Source organism: Ornithodoros turicata, chromosome 5 (genome assembly GCF_037126465.1).
Source record: "Ornithodoros turicata isolate Travis chromosome 5, ASM3712646v1, whole genome shotgun sequence".
In the NCBI taxonomy this organism is placed as follows: Eukaryota; Metazoa; Arthropoda; class Arachnida; order Ixodida; family Argasidae; genus Ornithodoros; species Ornithodoros turicata.
In genome coordinates, this window is record NC_088205.1 from 52,814,800 (window position 1) to 52,834,034 (window position 19,235).

The 19,235-nt window shown below is 42.8% G+C and overlaps 1 protein-coding gene across 2 annotated transcripts in view; it reads right to left on the bottom strand.

Annotated features, from left to right (window-relative positions):
* Window positions 1-19,235, bottom strand: part of LOC135396041 (uncharacterized) — a 534,032-nt gene that overhangs the window by 221,690 nt on the left and 293,107 nt on the right. For both annotated transcript variants that reach the window (XM_064627099.1, XM_064627098.1), the window contains exon 11: window positions 16,470-16,502. In XM_064627099.1, coding sequence (XP_064483169.1) covers window positions 16,470-16,502 — 33 coding nt within the window. The remainder of the gene's footprint in view (window positions 1-16,469; window positions 16,503-19,235) is intronic.

The following is a 19,235-nucleotide window of genomic DNA, read 5'->3' on the forward strand; positions in this document are numbered from 1 at the left end:
ACCCGACGAAGCCTTCGTAGCCATCCCTTCATCAGCCCAGAGCTTGAAAGCTGTACACATGTTTTTATTCGCCGGGATGCCGTTCGTAAGCCTCTTCAGCCTCATTTCGACGGCCCCTTTCAAGTTCTGCACCGATACGCCAAGTTCTACCGTGTACAGCTTAATGGCCGCGAGGACAACATCTCCATCGATAGGCTGCAGCCCGCTCACCTAGACCCCTCATCTCTGGCGCATTTCACCCAGCTGGAAGTTTCTTCAGATACGAACAAGTCTGACACACAGCATGACGATCGTACCGCCCCCTCAGCCATATCTAGATCTTTCCCACTGCACCCAGCTTCAAGCAAGCACGTATCGTGGGATCTGCACCGCACTATCCAGCCTGCAGCTTCAGCATCATCTTTCTCCAGGGGAGGGAGGATGATGTAGCAGCACTAGCTGCACCAACATCGCCTTTGGCCACATGACCCTGTTTGTGCCCTGCCATCTCGCGCTCACGAGACGCGAGCTAGTTACTTCTTCTTCTACTCGAGCGACCGGCCCGAACGGTCAATAAAATAGTTTGGTCCGACTTGACGCCTTTTGTCTCCTGGCCTCACTCAACACGCGACAAAGGTTCTAGAACTTATTTTGCTCTAAAGCAAGTTGAAGTCGAGAAAATATTTGGCAAAATGCACCGAACGGGTATCGGAGAGGACTAGGGGCTTGCAACATCTTGACAGAGGAGTAAATATGAGTGCGATTGAAGCCAAATTTAGCTCTGCATATCAGGAGACAAAGGGAAATAAGGTGCTAGAACTTATTTTGCTCTAAAGCAAGTTGAAGTCGAGAAAATATTTGGCAAAATGCACCGAACGGGTATCGGAGAGGACTAGGGGCTTGCCACATCTTGACAGAGGAGTAAATATGAGTGCGATTGAAGCCAAATTTAGCTCTGCATATCAGGAGACAAAGGGAAATAAGGTGCTAGAACTTATTTTGCTCTAAAGCAAGTTGAAGTCGAGAAAATATTTGGCAAAATGCACCGAATGGGTATCGGAGAGGACTAGGGGCTTGCAACATTTTGACAGAGGAGTAAATATGAGTGCGATTGAAGCCAAATTTAGCTCTGCATATCAGGAGACAAAGGGAAATAAGGTGCTCGAACTTATTTTGCTCTAAAGCAAGTTGAAGTCGAGAAAATATTTGGCAAAATGCACCGAACGGGTATCGGAGAGGACTAGGGGCTTGCAACATTTTGACAGAGGAGTAAATATGAGTGCGATTGAAGCCAAATTTAGCTCTGCATATCAGGAGACAAAGGGAAATAAGGTCCTAGAACTTATTTTGCTGTAAAGCAAGTTGACGTCGAGAAAATATTTGGCAAAATGCACCGAACGGGTATCGGAGAGGACTAGGGGCTTGCAATATCTTGACAGAGGAGTAAATATGAGTGCGATTGAAGCCAAATTTAGCTCTGCATATCAGGAGACAAAGGGAAATAAGGTGCTAGAACTTATTTTGCTCTAAAGCAAGTTGAAGTCGAGAAAATATTTGGCAAAATGCACCGAACGGGTATCGGAGAGGACTAGGGGCTTGCAACATCTTGACAGAGGAGTAAATATGAGCGCGATTGAAGCCAAATTTAGCTCTGCATATCAGGAGACAAAGGGAAATAAGGTGCTAGAACTTATTTTGCTCTAAAGCAAGTTGAAGTCGAGAAAATATTTGGCAAAATGCACCGAACGGGTATCGGAGAGGACTAGGGGCTTGCAACATCTTGACAGAGGAGTAAATATGAGTGCGATTGAAGGCAAATTTAGCTCTGCATATCAGGAGACAAAGGGAAATAAGGTGCTAGAACTTATTTTGCTCTAAAGCAAGTTGAAGTCGAGAAAATATTTGGCAAAATGCACCGAACGGGTATCGGAGAGGACTAGGGGCTTGCAACATCTTGACAGAGGAGTAAATATGAGTGCGATTGAAGCCAAATTTAGCTCTGCATATCAGGAGACAAAGGGAAATAAGGTGCTAGAACTTATTTTGCTCTAAAGCAAGTTGAAGTCGAGAAAATATTTGGCAAAATGCACCGAACGGGTATCGGAGAGGACTAGGCGCTTGCAACATCTTGACAGAGGAGTAAATATGAGTGCGATTGAAGCCAAATTTAGCTCTGCATATCAGGAGACAAAGGGAAATAAGGTGCTAGAACTTATTTTGCTGTAAAGCAAGTTGAAGTCGAGAAAATATTTGGCAAAATGCACCGAACGGGTATCGGAGAGGACTAGGGGCTTGCAACATCTTGACAGAGGAGTAAATATGAGTGCGATTGAAGCCAAATTTAGCTCTGCATATCAGGAGACAAAGGGAAATAAGGTGCTAGAACTTATTTTGCTCTAAAGCAAGTTGAAGTCGAGAAAATATTTGGCAAAATGCACCGAACGGGTATCGGAGAGGACTAGGGGCTTGCAACATCTTGACAGAGGAGTAAATATGAGTGCGATTGAAGCCAAATTTAGCTCTGCATATCAGGAGACAAAGGGAAATAAGGTGCTAGAACTTATTTTGCTCTAAAGCAAGTTGAAGTCAAGAAAATATTTGGCAAAATGCACCAAACGGGTATCGGAGAGGACTAGGGGCTTGCAACATCTTGACAGAGGAGTAAATATGAGTGCGATTGAAGCAAAATTTAGCTCTGCATATCAGGAGACAAAGGGAAATAAGGTGCTAGAACTTATTTTGCTCTAAAGCAAGTTGAAGTCGAGAAAATATTTGGCAAAATGCACCGAACGGGTATCGGAGAGGACTAGGGGCTTGCAACATCTTGACAGAGGAGTAAATATGAGTGCGATTGAAGCCAAATTTAGCTCTGCATATCAGGAGACAAAGGGAAATAAGGTGCTAGAACTTATTTTGCTCTAAAGCAAGTTGAAGTCGAGAAAATATTTGGCAAAATGCACCGAACGGGTATCGGAGAGGACTAGGGGCTTGCAACATCTTGACAGAGGAGTAAATATGAGTGCGATTGAAGCCAAATTTAGCTCTGCATATCAGGAGACAAAGGGAAATAAGGTGCTAGAACTTATTTTGCTCTAAAGCAAGTTGAAGTCGAGAAAATATTTGGCAAAATGCACCGAACGGGTATCGGAGAGGACTAGGGGCTTGCAACATCTTGACAGAGGAGTAAATATGAGTGCGATTGAAGCCAAATTTAGCTCTGCATATCAGGAGACAAAGGTAAATAAGGTGCTAGAACTTATTTTGCTCTAAAGCAAGTTGAAGTCGAGAAAATATTTGGCAAAATGCACCGAACGGGTATCGGAGAGGACTAGGGGCTTGCAACATTTTGACAGAGGAGTAAATATGAGTGCGATTGAAGCCAAATTTAGCTCTGCATATCAGGAGACAAAGGGAAATAAGGTGCTAGAACTTATTTTGCTCTAAAGCAAGTTGAAGTCGAGAAAATATTTGGCAAAATGCACCGAACGGGTATCGGAGAGGACTAGGGGCTTGCAACATCTTGACAGAGGAGTAAATATGAGTGCGATTGAAGCCAAATTTAGCTCTGCATATCAGGAGACAAAGGGAAAGAAGGTCCTAGAACTTATTTTGCTGTAAAGCAAGTTGAAGTCGAGAAAATATTTGGCAAAATGCACCGAACGGGTATCGGAGAGGACTAGGGGCTTGCAATATCTTGACAGAGGAGTAAATATGAGTGCGATTGAAGCCAAATTTAGCTCTGCATATCAGGAGACAAAGGGAAATAAGGTGCTAGAACTTATTTTGCTCTAAAGCAAGTTGAAGTCGAGAAAATATTTGGCAAAATGCACCGAACGGGTACCGGGGAGGACTAGGGGCTTGCAACATCTTGACAGAGGAGTAAATATGAGCGCGATTGAAGCCAAATTTAGCTCTGCATATCAGGAGACAAAGGGAAATAAGGTGCTAGAACTTATTTTGCTCTAAAGCAAGTTGAAGTCGAGAAAATATTTGGCAAAATGCACCGAACGGGTATCGGAGAGGAGTAGGGGCTTGCAACATCTTGACAGAGGAGTAAATATGAGTGCGATTGAAGCCAAATTTAGCTCTGCATATCAGGAGACAAAGGGAAATAAGGTGCTAGAACTTATTTTGCTCTAAAGCAAGTTGAAGTCGAGAAAATATTTGGCAAAATGCACCGAACGGGTATCGGAGAGGACTAGGGGCTTGCAACATCTTGACAGAGGAGTAAATATGAGTGCGATTGAAGCCAAATTTAGCTCTGCATATCAGGAGACAAAGGGAAATAAGGTGCTAGAACTTATTTTGCTCTAAAGCAAGTTGAAGTCGAGAAAATATTTGGCAAAATGCACCGAACGGGTATCGGAGAGGACTAGGGGCTTGCAACATCTTGACAGAGGAGTAAATATGAGTGCGATTGAAGCAAATTTAGCTCTGCATATCAGGAGACAAAGGGAAATAAGGTGCTAGAACTTATTTTGCTCTAAAGCAAGTTGAAGTCGAGAAAATATTTGGCAAAATGCACCGAACGGGTATCGGAGAGGACTAGGGGCTTGCAACATCTTGACAGAGGAGTAAATATGAGTGCGATTGAAGCCAAATTTAGCTCTGCATATCAGGAGACAAAGGGAAATAAGGTGCTAGAACTTATTTTGCTCTAAAGCAAGTTGAAGTCGAGAAAATATTTGGCAAAATGCACCGAACGGGTATCGGAGAGGACTAGGGGCTTGCAACATCTTGACAGAGGAGTAAATATGAGTGCGATTGAAGCCAAATTTAGCTCTGCATATCAGGAGACAAAGGGAAATAAGGTGCTAGAACTTATTTTGCTCTAAAGCAAGTTGAAGTCGAGAAAATATTTGGCAAAATGCACCGAACGGGTATCGGAGAGGACTAGGGGCTTGCAACATCTTGACAGAGGAGTAAATATGAGTGCGATTGAAGCCAAATTTAGCTCTGCATATCAGGAGACAAAGGGAAATAAGGTGCTAGAACTTATTTTGCTCTAAAGCAAGTTGAAGTCGAGAAAATATTTGGCAAAATGCACCGAACGGGTATCGGAGAGGACTAGGGGCTTGCAACATCTTGACAGAGGAGTAAATATGAGTGCGATTGAAGCCAAATTTAGCTCTGCATATCAGGAGACAAAGGGAAATAAGGTGCTAGAACTTATTTTGCTCTAAAGCAAGTTGAAGTCGAGAAAATATTTGGCAAAATGCACCGAACGGGTATCGGAGAGGACTAGGGGCTTGCAACATTTTGACAGAGGAGTAAATATGAGTGCGATTGAAGCCAAATTTAGCTCTGCATATCAGGAGACAAAGGGAAATAAGGTGCTAGAACTTATTTTGCTCTAAAGCAAGTTGAAGTCGAGAAAATATTTGGCAAAATGCACCGAACGGGTATCGGAGAGGACTAGGGGCTTGCAACATCTTGACAGAGGAGTAAATATGAGTGCGATTGAAGCCAAATTTAGCTCTGCATATCAGGAGACAAAGGGAAATAAGGTGCTAGAACTTATTTTGCTCTAAAGCAAGTTGAAGTCGAGAAAATATTTGGCAAAATGCACCGAACGGGTATCGGAGAGGACTAGGGGCTTGCAACATCTTTGACAGAGGAGTAAATATGAGTGCGATTGAAGCCAAATTTAGCTCTGCATATCAGGAGACAAAGGGAAATAAGGTGCTAGAACTTATTTTGCTCTAAAGCAAGTTGAAGTCGAGAAAATATTTGGCAAAATGCACCGAACGGGTATCGGAGAGGACTAGGGGCTTGCAACATCTTGACAGAGGAGTAAATATGAGTGCGATTGAAGCCAAATTTAGCTCTGCATATCAGGAGACAAAGGGAAATAAGGTGCTAGAACTTATTTTGCTCTAAAGCAAGTTGAAGTCGAGAAAATATTTGGCAAAATGCACCGAACGGGTATCGGAGAGGACTAGGGGCTTGCAACATCTTGACAGAGGAGTAAATATGAGTGCGATTGAAGCCAAATTTAGCTCTGCATATCAGGAGACAAAGGGAAATAAGGTGCTAGAACTTATTTTGCTCTAAAGCAAGTTGAAGTCGAGAAAATATTTGGCAAAATGCACCGAACGGGTATCGGAGAGGACTAGGGGCTTGCAACATCTTGACAGAGGAGTAAATATGAGTGCGATTGAAGCCAAATTTAGCTCTGCATATCAGGAGACAAAGGGAAATAAGGTGCTAGAACTTATTTTGCTCTAAAGCAAGTTGAAGTCGAGAAAATATTTGGCAAAATGCACCGAACGGGTATCGGAGAGGACTAGGGGCTTGCAACATCTTGACAGAGGAGTAAATATGAGTGCGATTGAAGCCAAATTTAGCTCTGCATATCAGGAGACAAAGGGAAATAAGGTGCTAGAACTTATTTTGCTCTAAAGCAAGTTGAAGTCGAGAAAATATTTGGCAAAATGCACCGAACGGGTATCGGAGAGGACTAGGGGCTTGCAACATCTTGACAGAGGAGTAAATATGAGTGCGATTGAAGCCAAATTTAGCTCTGCATATCAGGAGACAAAGGGAAATAAGGTGCTAGAACTTATTTTGCTCTAAAGCAAGTTGAAGTCGAGAAAATATTTGGCAAAATGCACCGAACGGGTATCGGAGAGGACTAGGGGCTTGCAACATCTTGACAGAGGAGTAAATATGAGTGCGATTGAAGCCAAATTTAGCTCTGCATATCAGGAGACAAAGGGAAATAAGGTGCTAGAACTTATTTTGCTCTAAAGCAAGTTGAAGTCGAGAAAATATTTGGCAAAATGCACCGAACGGGTATCGGAGAGGACTAGGGGCTTGCAACATCTTGACAGAGGAGTAAATATGAGTGCGATTGAAGCCAAATTTAGCTCTGCATATCAGGAGACAAAGGGAAATAAGGTGCTAGAACTTATTTTGCTCTAAAGCAAGTTGAAGTCGAGAAAATATTTGGCAAAATGCACCGAACGGGTATCGGAGAGGACTAGGGGCTTGCAACATCTTGACAGAGGAGTAAATATGAGTGCGATTGAAGCCAAATTTAGCTCTGCATATCAGGAGACAAAGGGAAATAAGGTGCTAGAACTTATTTTGCTCTAAAGCAAGTTGAAGTCGAGAAAATATTTGGCAAAATGCACCGAACGGGTATCGGAGAGGACTAGGGGCTTGCAACATCTTGACAGAGGAGTAAATATGAGTGCGATTGAAGCCAAATTTAGCTCTGCATATCAGGAGACAAAGGGAAATAAGGTGCTAGAACTTATTTTGCTCTAAAGCAAGTTGAAGTCGAGAAAATATTTGGCAAAATGCACCGAACGGGTATCGGAGAGGACTAGGGGCTTGCAACATCTTGACAGAGGAGTAAATATGAGTGCGATTGAAGCCAAATTTAGCTCTGCATATCAGGAGACAAAGGGAAATAAGGTGCTAGAACTTATTTTGCTCTAAAGCAAGTTGAAGTCGAGAAAATATTTGGCAAAATGCACCGAACGGGTATCGGAGAGGACTAGGGGCTTGCAACATCTTGACAGAGGAGTAAATATGAGTGCGATTGAAGCCAAATTTAGCTCTGCATATCAGGAGACAAAGGGAAATAAGGTGCTAGAACTTATTTTGCTCTAAAGCAAGTTGAAGTCGAGAAAATATTTGGCAAAATGCACCGAACGGGTATCGGAGAGGACTAGGGGCTTGCAACATCTTGACAGAGGAGTAAATATGAGTGCGATTGAAGCCAAATTTAGCTCTGCATATCAGGAGACAAAGGGAAATAAGGTGCTAGAACTTATTTTGCTCTAAAGCAAGTTGAAGTCGAGAAAATATTTGGCAAAATGCACCGAACGGGTATCGGAGAGGACTAGGGGCTTGCAACATCTTGACAGAGGAGTAAATATGAGTGCGATTGAAGCCAAATTTAGCTCTGCATATCAGGAGACAAAGGGAAATAAGGTGCTAGAACTTATTTTGCTCTAAAGCAAGTTGAAGTCGAGAAAATATTTGGCAAAATGCACCGAACGGGTATCGGAGAGGACTAGGGGCTTGCAACATCTTGACAGAGGAGTAAATATGAGTGCGATTGAAGCCAAATTTAGCTCTGCATATCAGGAGACAAAGGGAAATAAGGTGCTAGAACTTATTTTGCTCTAAAGCAAGTTGAAGTCGAGAAAATATTTGGCAAAATGCACCGAACGGGTATCGGAGAGGACTAGGGGCTTGCAACATCTTGACAGAGGAGTAAATATGAGTGCGATTGAAGCCAAATTTAGCTCTGCATATCAGGAGACAAAGGGAAATAAGGTGCTAGAACTTATTTTGCTCTAAAGCAAGTTGAAGTCGAGAAAATATTTGGCAAAATGCACCGAACGGGTATCGGAGAGGACTAGGGGCTTGCAACATCTTGACAGAGGAGTAAATATGAGTGCGATTGAAGCCAAATTTAGCTCTGCATATCAGGAGACAAAGGGAAATAAGGTGCTAGAACTTATTTTGCTCTAAAGCAAGTTGAAGTCGAGAAAATATTTGGCAAAATGCACCGAACGGGTATCGGAGAGGACTAGGGGCTTGCAACATCTTGACAGAGGAGTAAATATGAGTGCGATTGAAGCCAAATTTAGCTCTGCATATCAGGAGACAAAGGGAAATAAGGTGCTAGAACTTATTTTGCTCTAAAGCAAGTTGAAGTCGAGAAAATATTTGGCAAAATGCACCGAACGGGTATCGGAGAGGACTAGGGGCTTGCAACATCTTGACAGAGGAGTAAATATGAGTGCGATTGAAGCCAAATTTAGCTCTGCATATCAGGAGACAAAGGGAAATAAGGTGCTAGAACTTATTTTGCTCTAAAGCAAGTTGAAGTCGAGAAAATATTTGGCAAAATGCACCGAACGGGTATCGGAGAGGACTAGGGGCTTGCAACATCTTGACAGAGGAGTAAATATGAGTGCGATTGAAGCCAAATTTAGCTCTGCATATCAGGAGACAAAGGGAAATAAGGTGCTAGAACTTATTTTGCTCTAAAGCAAGTTGAAGTCGAGAAAATATTTGGCAAAATGCACCGAACGGGTATCGGAGAGGACTAGGGGCTTGCAACATCTTGACAGAGGAGTAAATATGAGTGCGATTGAAGCCAAATTTAGCTCTGCATATCAGGAGACAAAGGGAAATAAGGTGCTAGAACTTATTTTGCTCTAAAGCAAGTTGAAGTCGAGAAAATATTTGGCAAAATGCACCGAACGGGTATCGGAGAGGACTAGGGGCTTGCAACATCTTGACAGAGGAGTAAATATGAGTGCGATTGAAGCCAAATTTAGCTCTGCATATCAGGAGACAAAGGGAAATAAGGTGCTAGAACTTATTTTGCTCTAAAGCAAGTTGAAGTCGAGAAAATATTTGGCAAAATGCACCGAACGGGTATCGGAGAGGACTAGGGGCTTGCAACATCTTGACAGAGGAGTAAATATGAGTGCGATTGAAGCCAAATTTAGCTCTGCATATCAGGAGACAAAGGGAAATAAGGTGCTAGAACTTATTTTGCTCTAAAGCAAGTTGAAGTCGAGAAAATATTTGGCAAAATGCACCGAACGGGTATCGGAGAGGACTAGGGGCTTGCAACATCTTGACAGAGGAGTAAATATGAGTGCGATTGAAGCCAAATTTAGCTCTGCATATCAGGAGACAAAGGGAAATAAGGTGCTAGAACTTATTTTGCTCTAAAGCAAGTTGAAGTCGAGAAAATATTTGGCAAAATGCACCGAACGGGTATCGGAGAGGACTAGGGGCTTGCAACATCTTGACAGAGGAGTAAATATGAGTGCGATTGAAGCCAAATTTAGCTCTGCATATCAGGAGACAAAGGGAAATAAGGTGCTAGAACTTATTTTGCTCTAAAGCAAGTTGAAGTCGAGAAAATATTTGGCAAAATGCACCGAACGGGTATCGGAGAGGACTAGGGGCTTGCAACATCTTGACAGAGGAGTAAATATGAGTGCGATTGAAGCCAAATTTAGCTCTGCATATCAGGAGACAAAGGGAAATAAGGTGCTAGAACTTATTTTGCTCTAAAGCAAGTTGAAGTCGAGAAAATATTTGGCAAAATGCACCGAACGGGTATCGGAGAGGACTAGGGGCTTGCAACATCTTGACAGAGGAGTAAATATGAGTGCGATTGAAGCCAAATTTAGCTCTGCATATCAGGAGACAAAGGGAAATAAGGTGCTAGAACTTATTTTGCTCTAAAGCAAGTTGAAGTCGAGAAAATATTTGGCAAAATGCACCGAACGGGTATCGGAGAGGACTAGGGGCTTGCAACATCTTGACAGAGGAGTAAATATGAGTGCGATTGAAGCCAAATTTAGCTCTGCATATCAGGAGACAAAGGGAAATAAGGTGCTAGAACTTATTTTGCTCTAAAGCAAGTTGAAGTCGAGAAAATATTTGGCAAAATGCACCGAACGGGTATCGGAGAGGACTAGGGGCTTGCAACATCTTGACAGAGGAGTAAATATGAGTGCGATTGAAGCCAAATTTAGCTCTGCATATCAGGAGACAAAGGGAAATAAGGTGCTAGAACTTATTTTGCTCTAAAGCAAGTTGAAGTCGAGAAAATATTTGGCAAAATGCACCGAACGGGTATCGGAGAGGACTAGGGGCTTGCAACATCTTGACAGAGGAGTAAATATGAGTGCGATTGAAGCCAAATTTAGCTCTGCATATCAGGAGACAAAGGGAAATAAGGTGCTAGAACTTATTTTGCTCTAAAGCAAGTTGAAGTCGAGAAAATATTTGGCAAAATGCACCGAACGGGTATCGGAGAGGACTAGGGGCTTGCAACATCTTGACAGAGGAGTAAATATGAGTGCGATTGAAGCCAAATTTAGCTCTGCATATCAGGAGACAAAGGGAAATAAGGTGCTAGAACTTATTTTGCTCTAAAGCAAGTTGAAGTCGAGAAAATATTTGGCAAAATGCACCGAACGGGTATCGGAGAGGACTAGGGGCTTGCAACATCTTGACAGAGGAGTAAATATGAGTGCGATTGAAGCCAAATTTAGCTCTGCATATCAGGAGACAAAGGGAAATAAGGTGCTAGAACTTATTTTGCTCTAAAGCAAGTTGAAGTCGAGAAAATATTTGGCAAAATGCACCGAACGGGTATCGGAGAGGACTAGGGGCTTGCAACATCTTGACAGAGGAGTAAATATGAGTGCGATTGAAGCCAAATTTAGCTCTGCATATCAGGAGACAAAGGGAAATAAGGTGCTAGAACTTATTTTGCTCTAAAGCAAGTTGAAGTCGAGAAAATATTTGGCAAAATGCACCGAACGGGTATCGGAGAGGACTAGGGGCTTGCAACATCTTGACAGAGGAGTAAATATGAGTGCGATTGAAGCCAAATTTAGCTCTGCATATCAGGAGACAAAGGGAAATAAGGTGCTAGAACTTATTTTGCTCTAAAGCAAGTTGAAGTCGAGAAAATATTTGGCAAAATGCACCGAACGGGTATCGGAGAGGACTAGGGGCTTGCAACATCTTGACAGAGGAGTAAATATGAGTGCGATTGAAGCCAAATTTAGCTCTGCATATCAGGAGACAAAGGGAAATAAGGTGCTAGAACTTATTTTGCTCTAAAGCAAGTTGAAGTCGAGAAAATATTTGGCAAAATGCACCGAACGGGTATCGGAGAGGACTAGGGGCTTGCAACATCTTGACAGAGGAGTAAATATGAGTGCGATTGAAGCCAAATTTAGCTCTGCATATCAGGAGACAAAGGGAAATAAGGTGCTAGAACTTATTTTGCTCTAAAGCAAGTTGAAGTCGAGAAAATATTTGGCAAAATGCACCGAACGGGTATCGGAGAGGACTAGGGGCTTGCAACATCTTGACAGAGGAGTAAATATGAGTGCGATTGAAGCCAAATTTAGCTCTGCATATCAGGAGACAAAGGGAAATAAGGTGCTAGAACTTATTTTGCTCTAAAGCAAGTTGAAGTCGAGAAAATATTTGGCAAAATGCACCGAACGGGTATCGGAGAGGACTAGGGGCTTGCAACATCTTGACAGAGGAGTAAATATGAGTGCGATTGAAGCCAAATTTAGCTCTGCATATCAGGAGACAAAGGGAAATAAGGTGCTAGAACTTATTTTGCTCTAAAGCAAGTTGAAGTCGAGAAAATATTTGGCAAAATGCACCGAACGGGTATCGGAGAGGACTAGGGGCTTGCAACATCTTGACAGAGGAGTAAATATGAGTGCGATTGAAGCCAAATTTAGCTCTGCATATCAGGAGACAAAGGGAAATAAGGTGCTAGAACTTATTTTGCTCTAAAGCAAGTTGAAGTCGAGAAAATATTTGGCAAAATGCACCGAACGGGTATCGGAGAGGACTAGGGGCTTGCAACATCTTGACAGAGGAGTAAATATGAGTGCGATTGAAGCCAAATTTAGCTCTGCATATCAGGAGACAAAGGGAAATAAGGTGCTAGAACTTATTTTGCTCTAAAGCAAGTTGAAGTCGAGAAAATATTTGGCAAAATGCACCGAACGGGTATCGGAGAGGACTAGGGGCTTGCAACATCTTGACAGAGGAGTAAATATGAGTGCGATTGAAGCCAAATTTAGCTCTGCATATCAGGAGACAAAGGGAAATAAGGTGCTAGAACTTATTTTGCTCTAAAGCAAGTTGAAGTCGAGAAAATATTTGGCAAAATGCACCGAACGGGTATCGGAGAGGACTAGGGGCTTGCAACATCTTGACAGAGGAGTAAATATGAGTGCGATTGAAGCCAAATTTAGCTCTGCATATCAGGAGACAAAGGGAAATAAGGTGCTAGAACTTATTTTGCTCTAAAGCAAGTTGAAGTCGAGAAAATATTTGGCAAAATGCACCGAACGGGTATCGGAGAGGACTAGGGGCTTGCAACATCTTGACAGAGGAGTAAATATGAGTGCGATTGAAGCCAAATTTAGCTCTGCATATCAGGAGACAAAGGGAAATAAGGTGCTAGAACTTATTTTGCTCTAAAGCAAGTTGAAGTCGAGAAAATATTTGGCAAAATGCACCGAACGGGTATCGGAGAGGACTAGGGGCTTGCAACATCTTGACAGAGGAGTAAATATGAGTGCGATTGAAGCCAAATTTAGCTCTGCATATCAGGAGACAAAGGGAAATAAGGTGCTAGAACTTATTTTGCTCTAAAGCAAGTTGAAGTCGAGAAAATATTTGGCAAAATGCACCGAACGGGTATCGGAGAGGACTAGGGGCTTGCAACATCTTGACAGAGGAGTAAATATGAGTGCGATTGAAGCCAAATTTAGCTCTGCATATCAGGAGACAAAGGGAAATAAGGTGCTAGAACTTATTTTGCTCTAAAGCAAGTTGAAGTCGAGAAAATATTTGGCAAAATGCACCGAACGGGTATCGGAGAGGACTAGGGGCTTGCAACATCTTGACAGAGGAGTAAATATGAGTGCGATTGAAGCCAAATTTAGCTCTGCATATCAGGAGACAAAGGGAAATAAGGTGCTAGAACTTATTTTGCTCTAAAGCAAGTTGAAGTCGAGAAAATATTTGGCAAAATGCACCGAACGGGTATCGGAGAGGACTAGGGGCTTGCAACATCTTGACAGAGGAGTAAATATGAGTGCGATTGAAGCCAAATTTAGCTCTGCATATCAGGAGACAAAGGGAAATAAGGTGCTAGAACTTATTTTGCTCTAAAGCAAGTTGAAGTCGAGAAAATATTTGGCAAAATGCACCGAACGGGTATCGGAGAGGACTAGGGGCTTGCAACATCTTGACAGAGGAGTAAATATGAGTGCGATTGAAGCCAAATTTAGCTCTGCATATCAGGAGACAAAGGGAAATAAGGTGCTAGAACTTATTTTGCTCTAAAGCAAGTTGAAGTCGAGAAAATATTTGGCAAAATGCAGCGAACGGGTATCGGAGAGGACTAGGGGCTTGCAACATCTTGACAGAGGAGTAAATATGAGTGCGATTGAAGCCAAATTTAGCTCTGCATATCAGGAGACAAAGGGAAATAAGGTGCTAGAACTTATTTTGCTCTAAAGCAAGTTGAAGTCGAGAAAATATTTGGCAAAATGCACCGAACGGGTATCGGAGAGGACTAGGGGCTTGCAACATCTTGACAGAGGAGTAAATATGAGTGCGATTGAAGCCAAATTTAGCTCTGCATATCAGGAGACAAAGGGAAATAAGGTGCTAGAACTTATTTTGCTCTGAAGCAAGTTGAAGTCGAGAAAATATTTGGCAAAATGCACCGAACGGGTATCGGAGAGGACTAGGGGCTTGCAACATTTGACAGAGGAGTAAATATGAGTGCGATTGAAGCCAAATTTAGCTCTGCATATCAGGAGACAAAGGGAAATAAGGTGCTAGAACTTATTTTGCTCTAAAGCAAGTTGAAGTCGAGAAAATATTTGGTAAAATGCACCGAACGGGTATCGGAGAGGACTAGGGGCTTGCAACATTTTGACAGAGGAGTAAATATGAGTGCGATTGAAGCCAAATTTAGCTCTGCATATCAGGAGACAAAGGGAAATAAGGTGCTAGAACTTATTTTGCTGTAAAGCAAGTTGAAGTCGAGAAAATATTTGGCAAAATGCACCGAACGGGTATCGGAGAGGACTAGGGGCTTGCAACATCTTGACAGAGGAGTAAATATGAGTGCGATTGAAGCCAAATTTAGCTCTGCATATCAGGAGACAAAGGGAAATAAGGTGCTAGAACTTATTTTGCTCTAAAGCAAGTTGAAGTCGAGAAAATATTCGGCAAAATGCACCGAACGGGTATCGGAGAGGACTAGGGGCTTGCAACATCTTGACAGAGGAGTAAATATGAGTGCGATGGAAGCCAAATTTAGCTCTGCATATCAGGAGACAAAGGGAAATAAGGTGCTAGAACTTATTTTGCTCTAAAGCAAGTTGAAGTCGAGAAAATATTTGGCAAAATGCACCGAACGGGTATCGGAGAGGACTAGGGGCTTGCAACATTTTGACAGAGGAGTAAATATGAGTGCGATTGAAGCCAAATTTAGCTCTGCATATCAGGAGACAAAGGGAAATAAGGTGCTAGAACTTATTTTGCTGTAAAGCAAGTTGAAGTCGAGAAAATATTTGGCAAAATGCACCGAACGGGTATCGGAGAGGACTAGGGGCTTGCAACATCTTGACAGAGGAGTAAATATGAGTGCGATTGAAGCCAAATTTAGCTCTGCATATCAGGAGACAAAGGGAAATAAGGTGCTAGAACTTATTTTGCTCTAAAGCAAGTTGAAGTCGAGAAAATATTTGGCAAAATGCACCGAACGGGTATCGGAGAGGACTAGGGGCTTGCAACATCTTGACAGAGGAGTAAATATGAGTGCGATTGAAGCCAAATTTAGCTCTGCATATCAGGAGACAAAGGGAAATAAGGTGCTAGAACTTATTTTGCTCTAAAGCAAGTTGAAGTCGAGAAAATATTTGGCAAAATGCACCGAACGGGTATCGGAGAGGACTAGGGGCTTGCCACATCTTGACAGAGGAGTAAATATGAGTGCGATTTAAGCCAAATTTAGCTCTGCATATCAGGAGACAAAGGGAAATAAGGTGCTAGAACTTATTTTGCTCTAAAGCAAGTTGAAGTCGAGAAAATATTTGGCAAAATGCACCGAACGGGTATCGGAGAGGACTAGGGGCATGCCACATCTTGACAGAGGAGTAAATATGAGTGCGATTGAAGCCAAATTTAGCTCTGCATATCAGGAGACAAAGGGAAATAAGGTGCTAGAACTTATTTTGCTCTAAAGCAAGTTGAAGTCGAGAAAATATTTGGCAAAATGCACCGAACGGGTATCGGAGAGGACTAGGGGCTTGCCACATCTTGACAGAGGAGTAAATATGAGTGCGATTGAAGCCAAATTTAGCTCTGCATATCAGGAGACAAAGGGAAATAGTTGTGGTATCGGCTCACTTGAAATCAAAATGCGGCGATTTCTATATCGTTGCTGTGATCATTTTAGGATATCTAAAAACGAGGGCGGATTTAAATAATGGCTGGTTCGAATTCTACTATCGCGCATTTCCCCGGAAGCGCGTAATTAATAAGTTAAACAATGAAGTTTACGTAACGCTTACGTACGCTTCCCCAGAGGTTGTTCGACACGCCGCATAACCCGCCTGCAAATATGACATTAGTGCAGCTCGATGGCTCAGTTTTCGGCGCACACCGCAGGAATTTCCGTGGTGGTAGTGTAATAATGCTACCGCATTAATATCGTTCGTCAAATTTTGCTATGCAAATCTGCCGAAACCGAAACCAAGCGGGTGTTCACTCCAGCGCAGAGAAAGCAACGTCGGAGGGCCACGGGCTTTGATCTGATGGAGCTCAACGGAGTGGGCGCTGATGCCACAGTCAAAGGGTGCATTCTCTCCTGCGGATGCTGGTAGCTTTGGATCATTTATATAGCAATACACTCGTGACTGACAAAAGCTAATTACCTTGACTACGCTGTGTACGGCACCAGTCAGATCCTGAAACGGCAAGAAAGATGGTACGATTTATAAACATAAATCTAACACATTTACAGGGCGTCCTGGTAAAAAATGAATCACAAGAATACGCGTTAATACGTGTGTGTTCAAAATTTTCAGACGGAAGAGGAAGAGTGGGGAGGTTCATCGCCAGAGGCGATACTCTACCCCATTGCTGGTGGGGATGTGGGGAATAAAATAATGAGCCCCTTCACAATCGAATACGTAATATACACACAATAATACACATAATATATACACAATACGTGAAACGGTTCTCAACTATACTCCTGTATGTGTACTGCTAGAACCTCAGAGAATATTTTTATATCTCAAACCAGCTACCACCTATCGCACTGCAAAGTGGCCCAAATTGGCCGAGCGAATATGCTGAAAGTCAAATTTGGGCAACCGCGCCTGCGCAGGGAAACTACAGATATGCGTCTCAGGACGCGAAACTTTTATCAGTGATACTTCAGTATACGTACTATTGGAATCCCAGATAGTATTTCGATGCGCAAACCATCTGCCAGCTATAGCATTGCAAAGCGGCCCAAACTGGTGGAGCGCACACGCTGCAATCGAAATTTGGGACACGGGGGATGACTCTTAGAACGCGGAAATGGTCGACATAATGCGAACGTGAGAAGAATATTGCAGGACAGGGATTGAATATGAGTCATGGGCAGCCATGCCCGCTAATCTAATGGAAAGCATAAAGTCTTTTAAATTAGAAGCATCGCAACATCACCATAGGGCATGACAGCACAACGAGGTGAGAGAAGCGTCGTTGTGCCTTTGCGTTGTGCTGTTGCGCAATAAGGCAACAAAAGCTGCCCTCGTAGAGCACCAACAACGCATTCCACGAATGAGCCCCCAAGGAGACAATTATCCAAGCCTGGCGCAAATACAGAGAGCTAAAACAACGGGCAGGAGAGGCAATACAACAGGAACAGAAAGCTTTCAACCAGAGGTTGCCTAAAACCATGAGAGAGAACGGAAGTAAGAGACATCGAAAGTTCTTGAAGTGCGCAAAAATACCGAACAAGGGAAAAAGTCAAGGCCCTAGTTACTAATCGAGCAGAAAAAGACCGCTGAGCACTGAGGAGATCCGATTTATTATTACACAACATTTAACCACAATGTTTACTGAAGAAAATAGTGAATATGAAGACCAGACAAAGTGCGAACACGTCACCACCGAGGAACTCCAAAGAGCCACCAGAGAAACCCCAACGAACACAGCCACAGGTTTGGACGGAACCCCTGCGAGTGCAAAGAAAGCTCCACGGCAACACAGAACACACTTTTTTTCAACAGTATGCTCAAAGAAAAGTCCGTACGAGGTATTTGTAAGAAAAGTCTGGGAATGTTCGATTCGACGTTCGATTTTATGATAATCTAGTACATACACTGCTTTGGCAGAGGCCCGAGGACCTGAAGATAGGAGACGATGTTGTACACCGTTTAAAGAGTGTCTATGCGGAAGACAAGATTATGGGATGTTTCGTAGGGGTAACAAAATCATGTTACAAAAGAATTGCGACAAGGCTGTCACTGCTAATGTTTGTGATATTGATCATATCGATGGAAGCAATCCTCGAAAGCACACAATTGGGCTTTGATATATCCTACATGAAGGCAGGACACGAAGTAAAGCAAATCGTTCCCAATGATACGTTTGGATGACATCGTCCTTCTTGCAGACTGAAGCGAGCTCCAGGATATCCTGAACGTATGTGATACAAGTGGAAACCAAATTTGGGTGGAAGCTTTGCGCGACAAAAAGTTACGTTATCACATACCAAAACGTAAGAAAAGAAAAATCAAACGTGAAGAGGAAGCCATGGGATGTACACTACAGGGGAACACATTTGAAAAGACAAAACGAACAAGATATCTAGAAGTAACACTACTGCAGCACACGTGTAGCCTATGGTTCTCTAAATGCTATGAGGTGGTCCGACAGCTATGGAGAGCGGTAGCAGTATGTTCAAAATTAAGCTTTCACTAGCACTTTATAAATAGGCGAACAAAAGACAAATGAGTGCTGCTTTTCTGTTCCTTGAGTAAGAAACAGGTGCTACATAATTAGCAGCACCTGTTTCTTACACAAGTAGCGTAAAGTTGTCATCCGGTTTCCTGCCATCGCTGTGTTTGCGTAGCGCTCGTGACGCTTAATTTTGAACACCCTGTATAACGGCGCTCACTTACGGCACCGCAGTGCTATGAGTGTCGTCAATCACAACACATCATGGATAGAAAAGATAATGAGGCTGGAAGAGGAGCCCTGGGGGCACGTAGGACGGCAACCAGCCCGGTTATTCAGAGGGACATGTGGTGATCCTGTTTCAACGCCCGGGAATCAGAAGCGAAAATAATGCTAGAACGGTTGAATGGTCCGGTCCCGTTGAACGGTCCATCGACAGGGTGACACCACGCTTTCACTAAACTTCTTGTCAGGGGTGAAAGAAAAAGTGAAAAAAGATACACAAAATATTCATAGTACGTAGTTATCTACAAACCTCCAAGATAGTGCACCTTGACTACTTTTTTAAACATGAAAAACTGAGGGATAGAGCGAGTGTGCAGAGGAAGATTATTCCATCTACTGCCACCGGAGGAATAAACGAAAAATACTGCAAAGTTTGTACGAGGAACGGGAAACTGAAAAGAGGAAGACTGGTCTCGCAAGGAATAAGGCGTAACTTCATTCTGGTATTTCGCTATGCA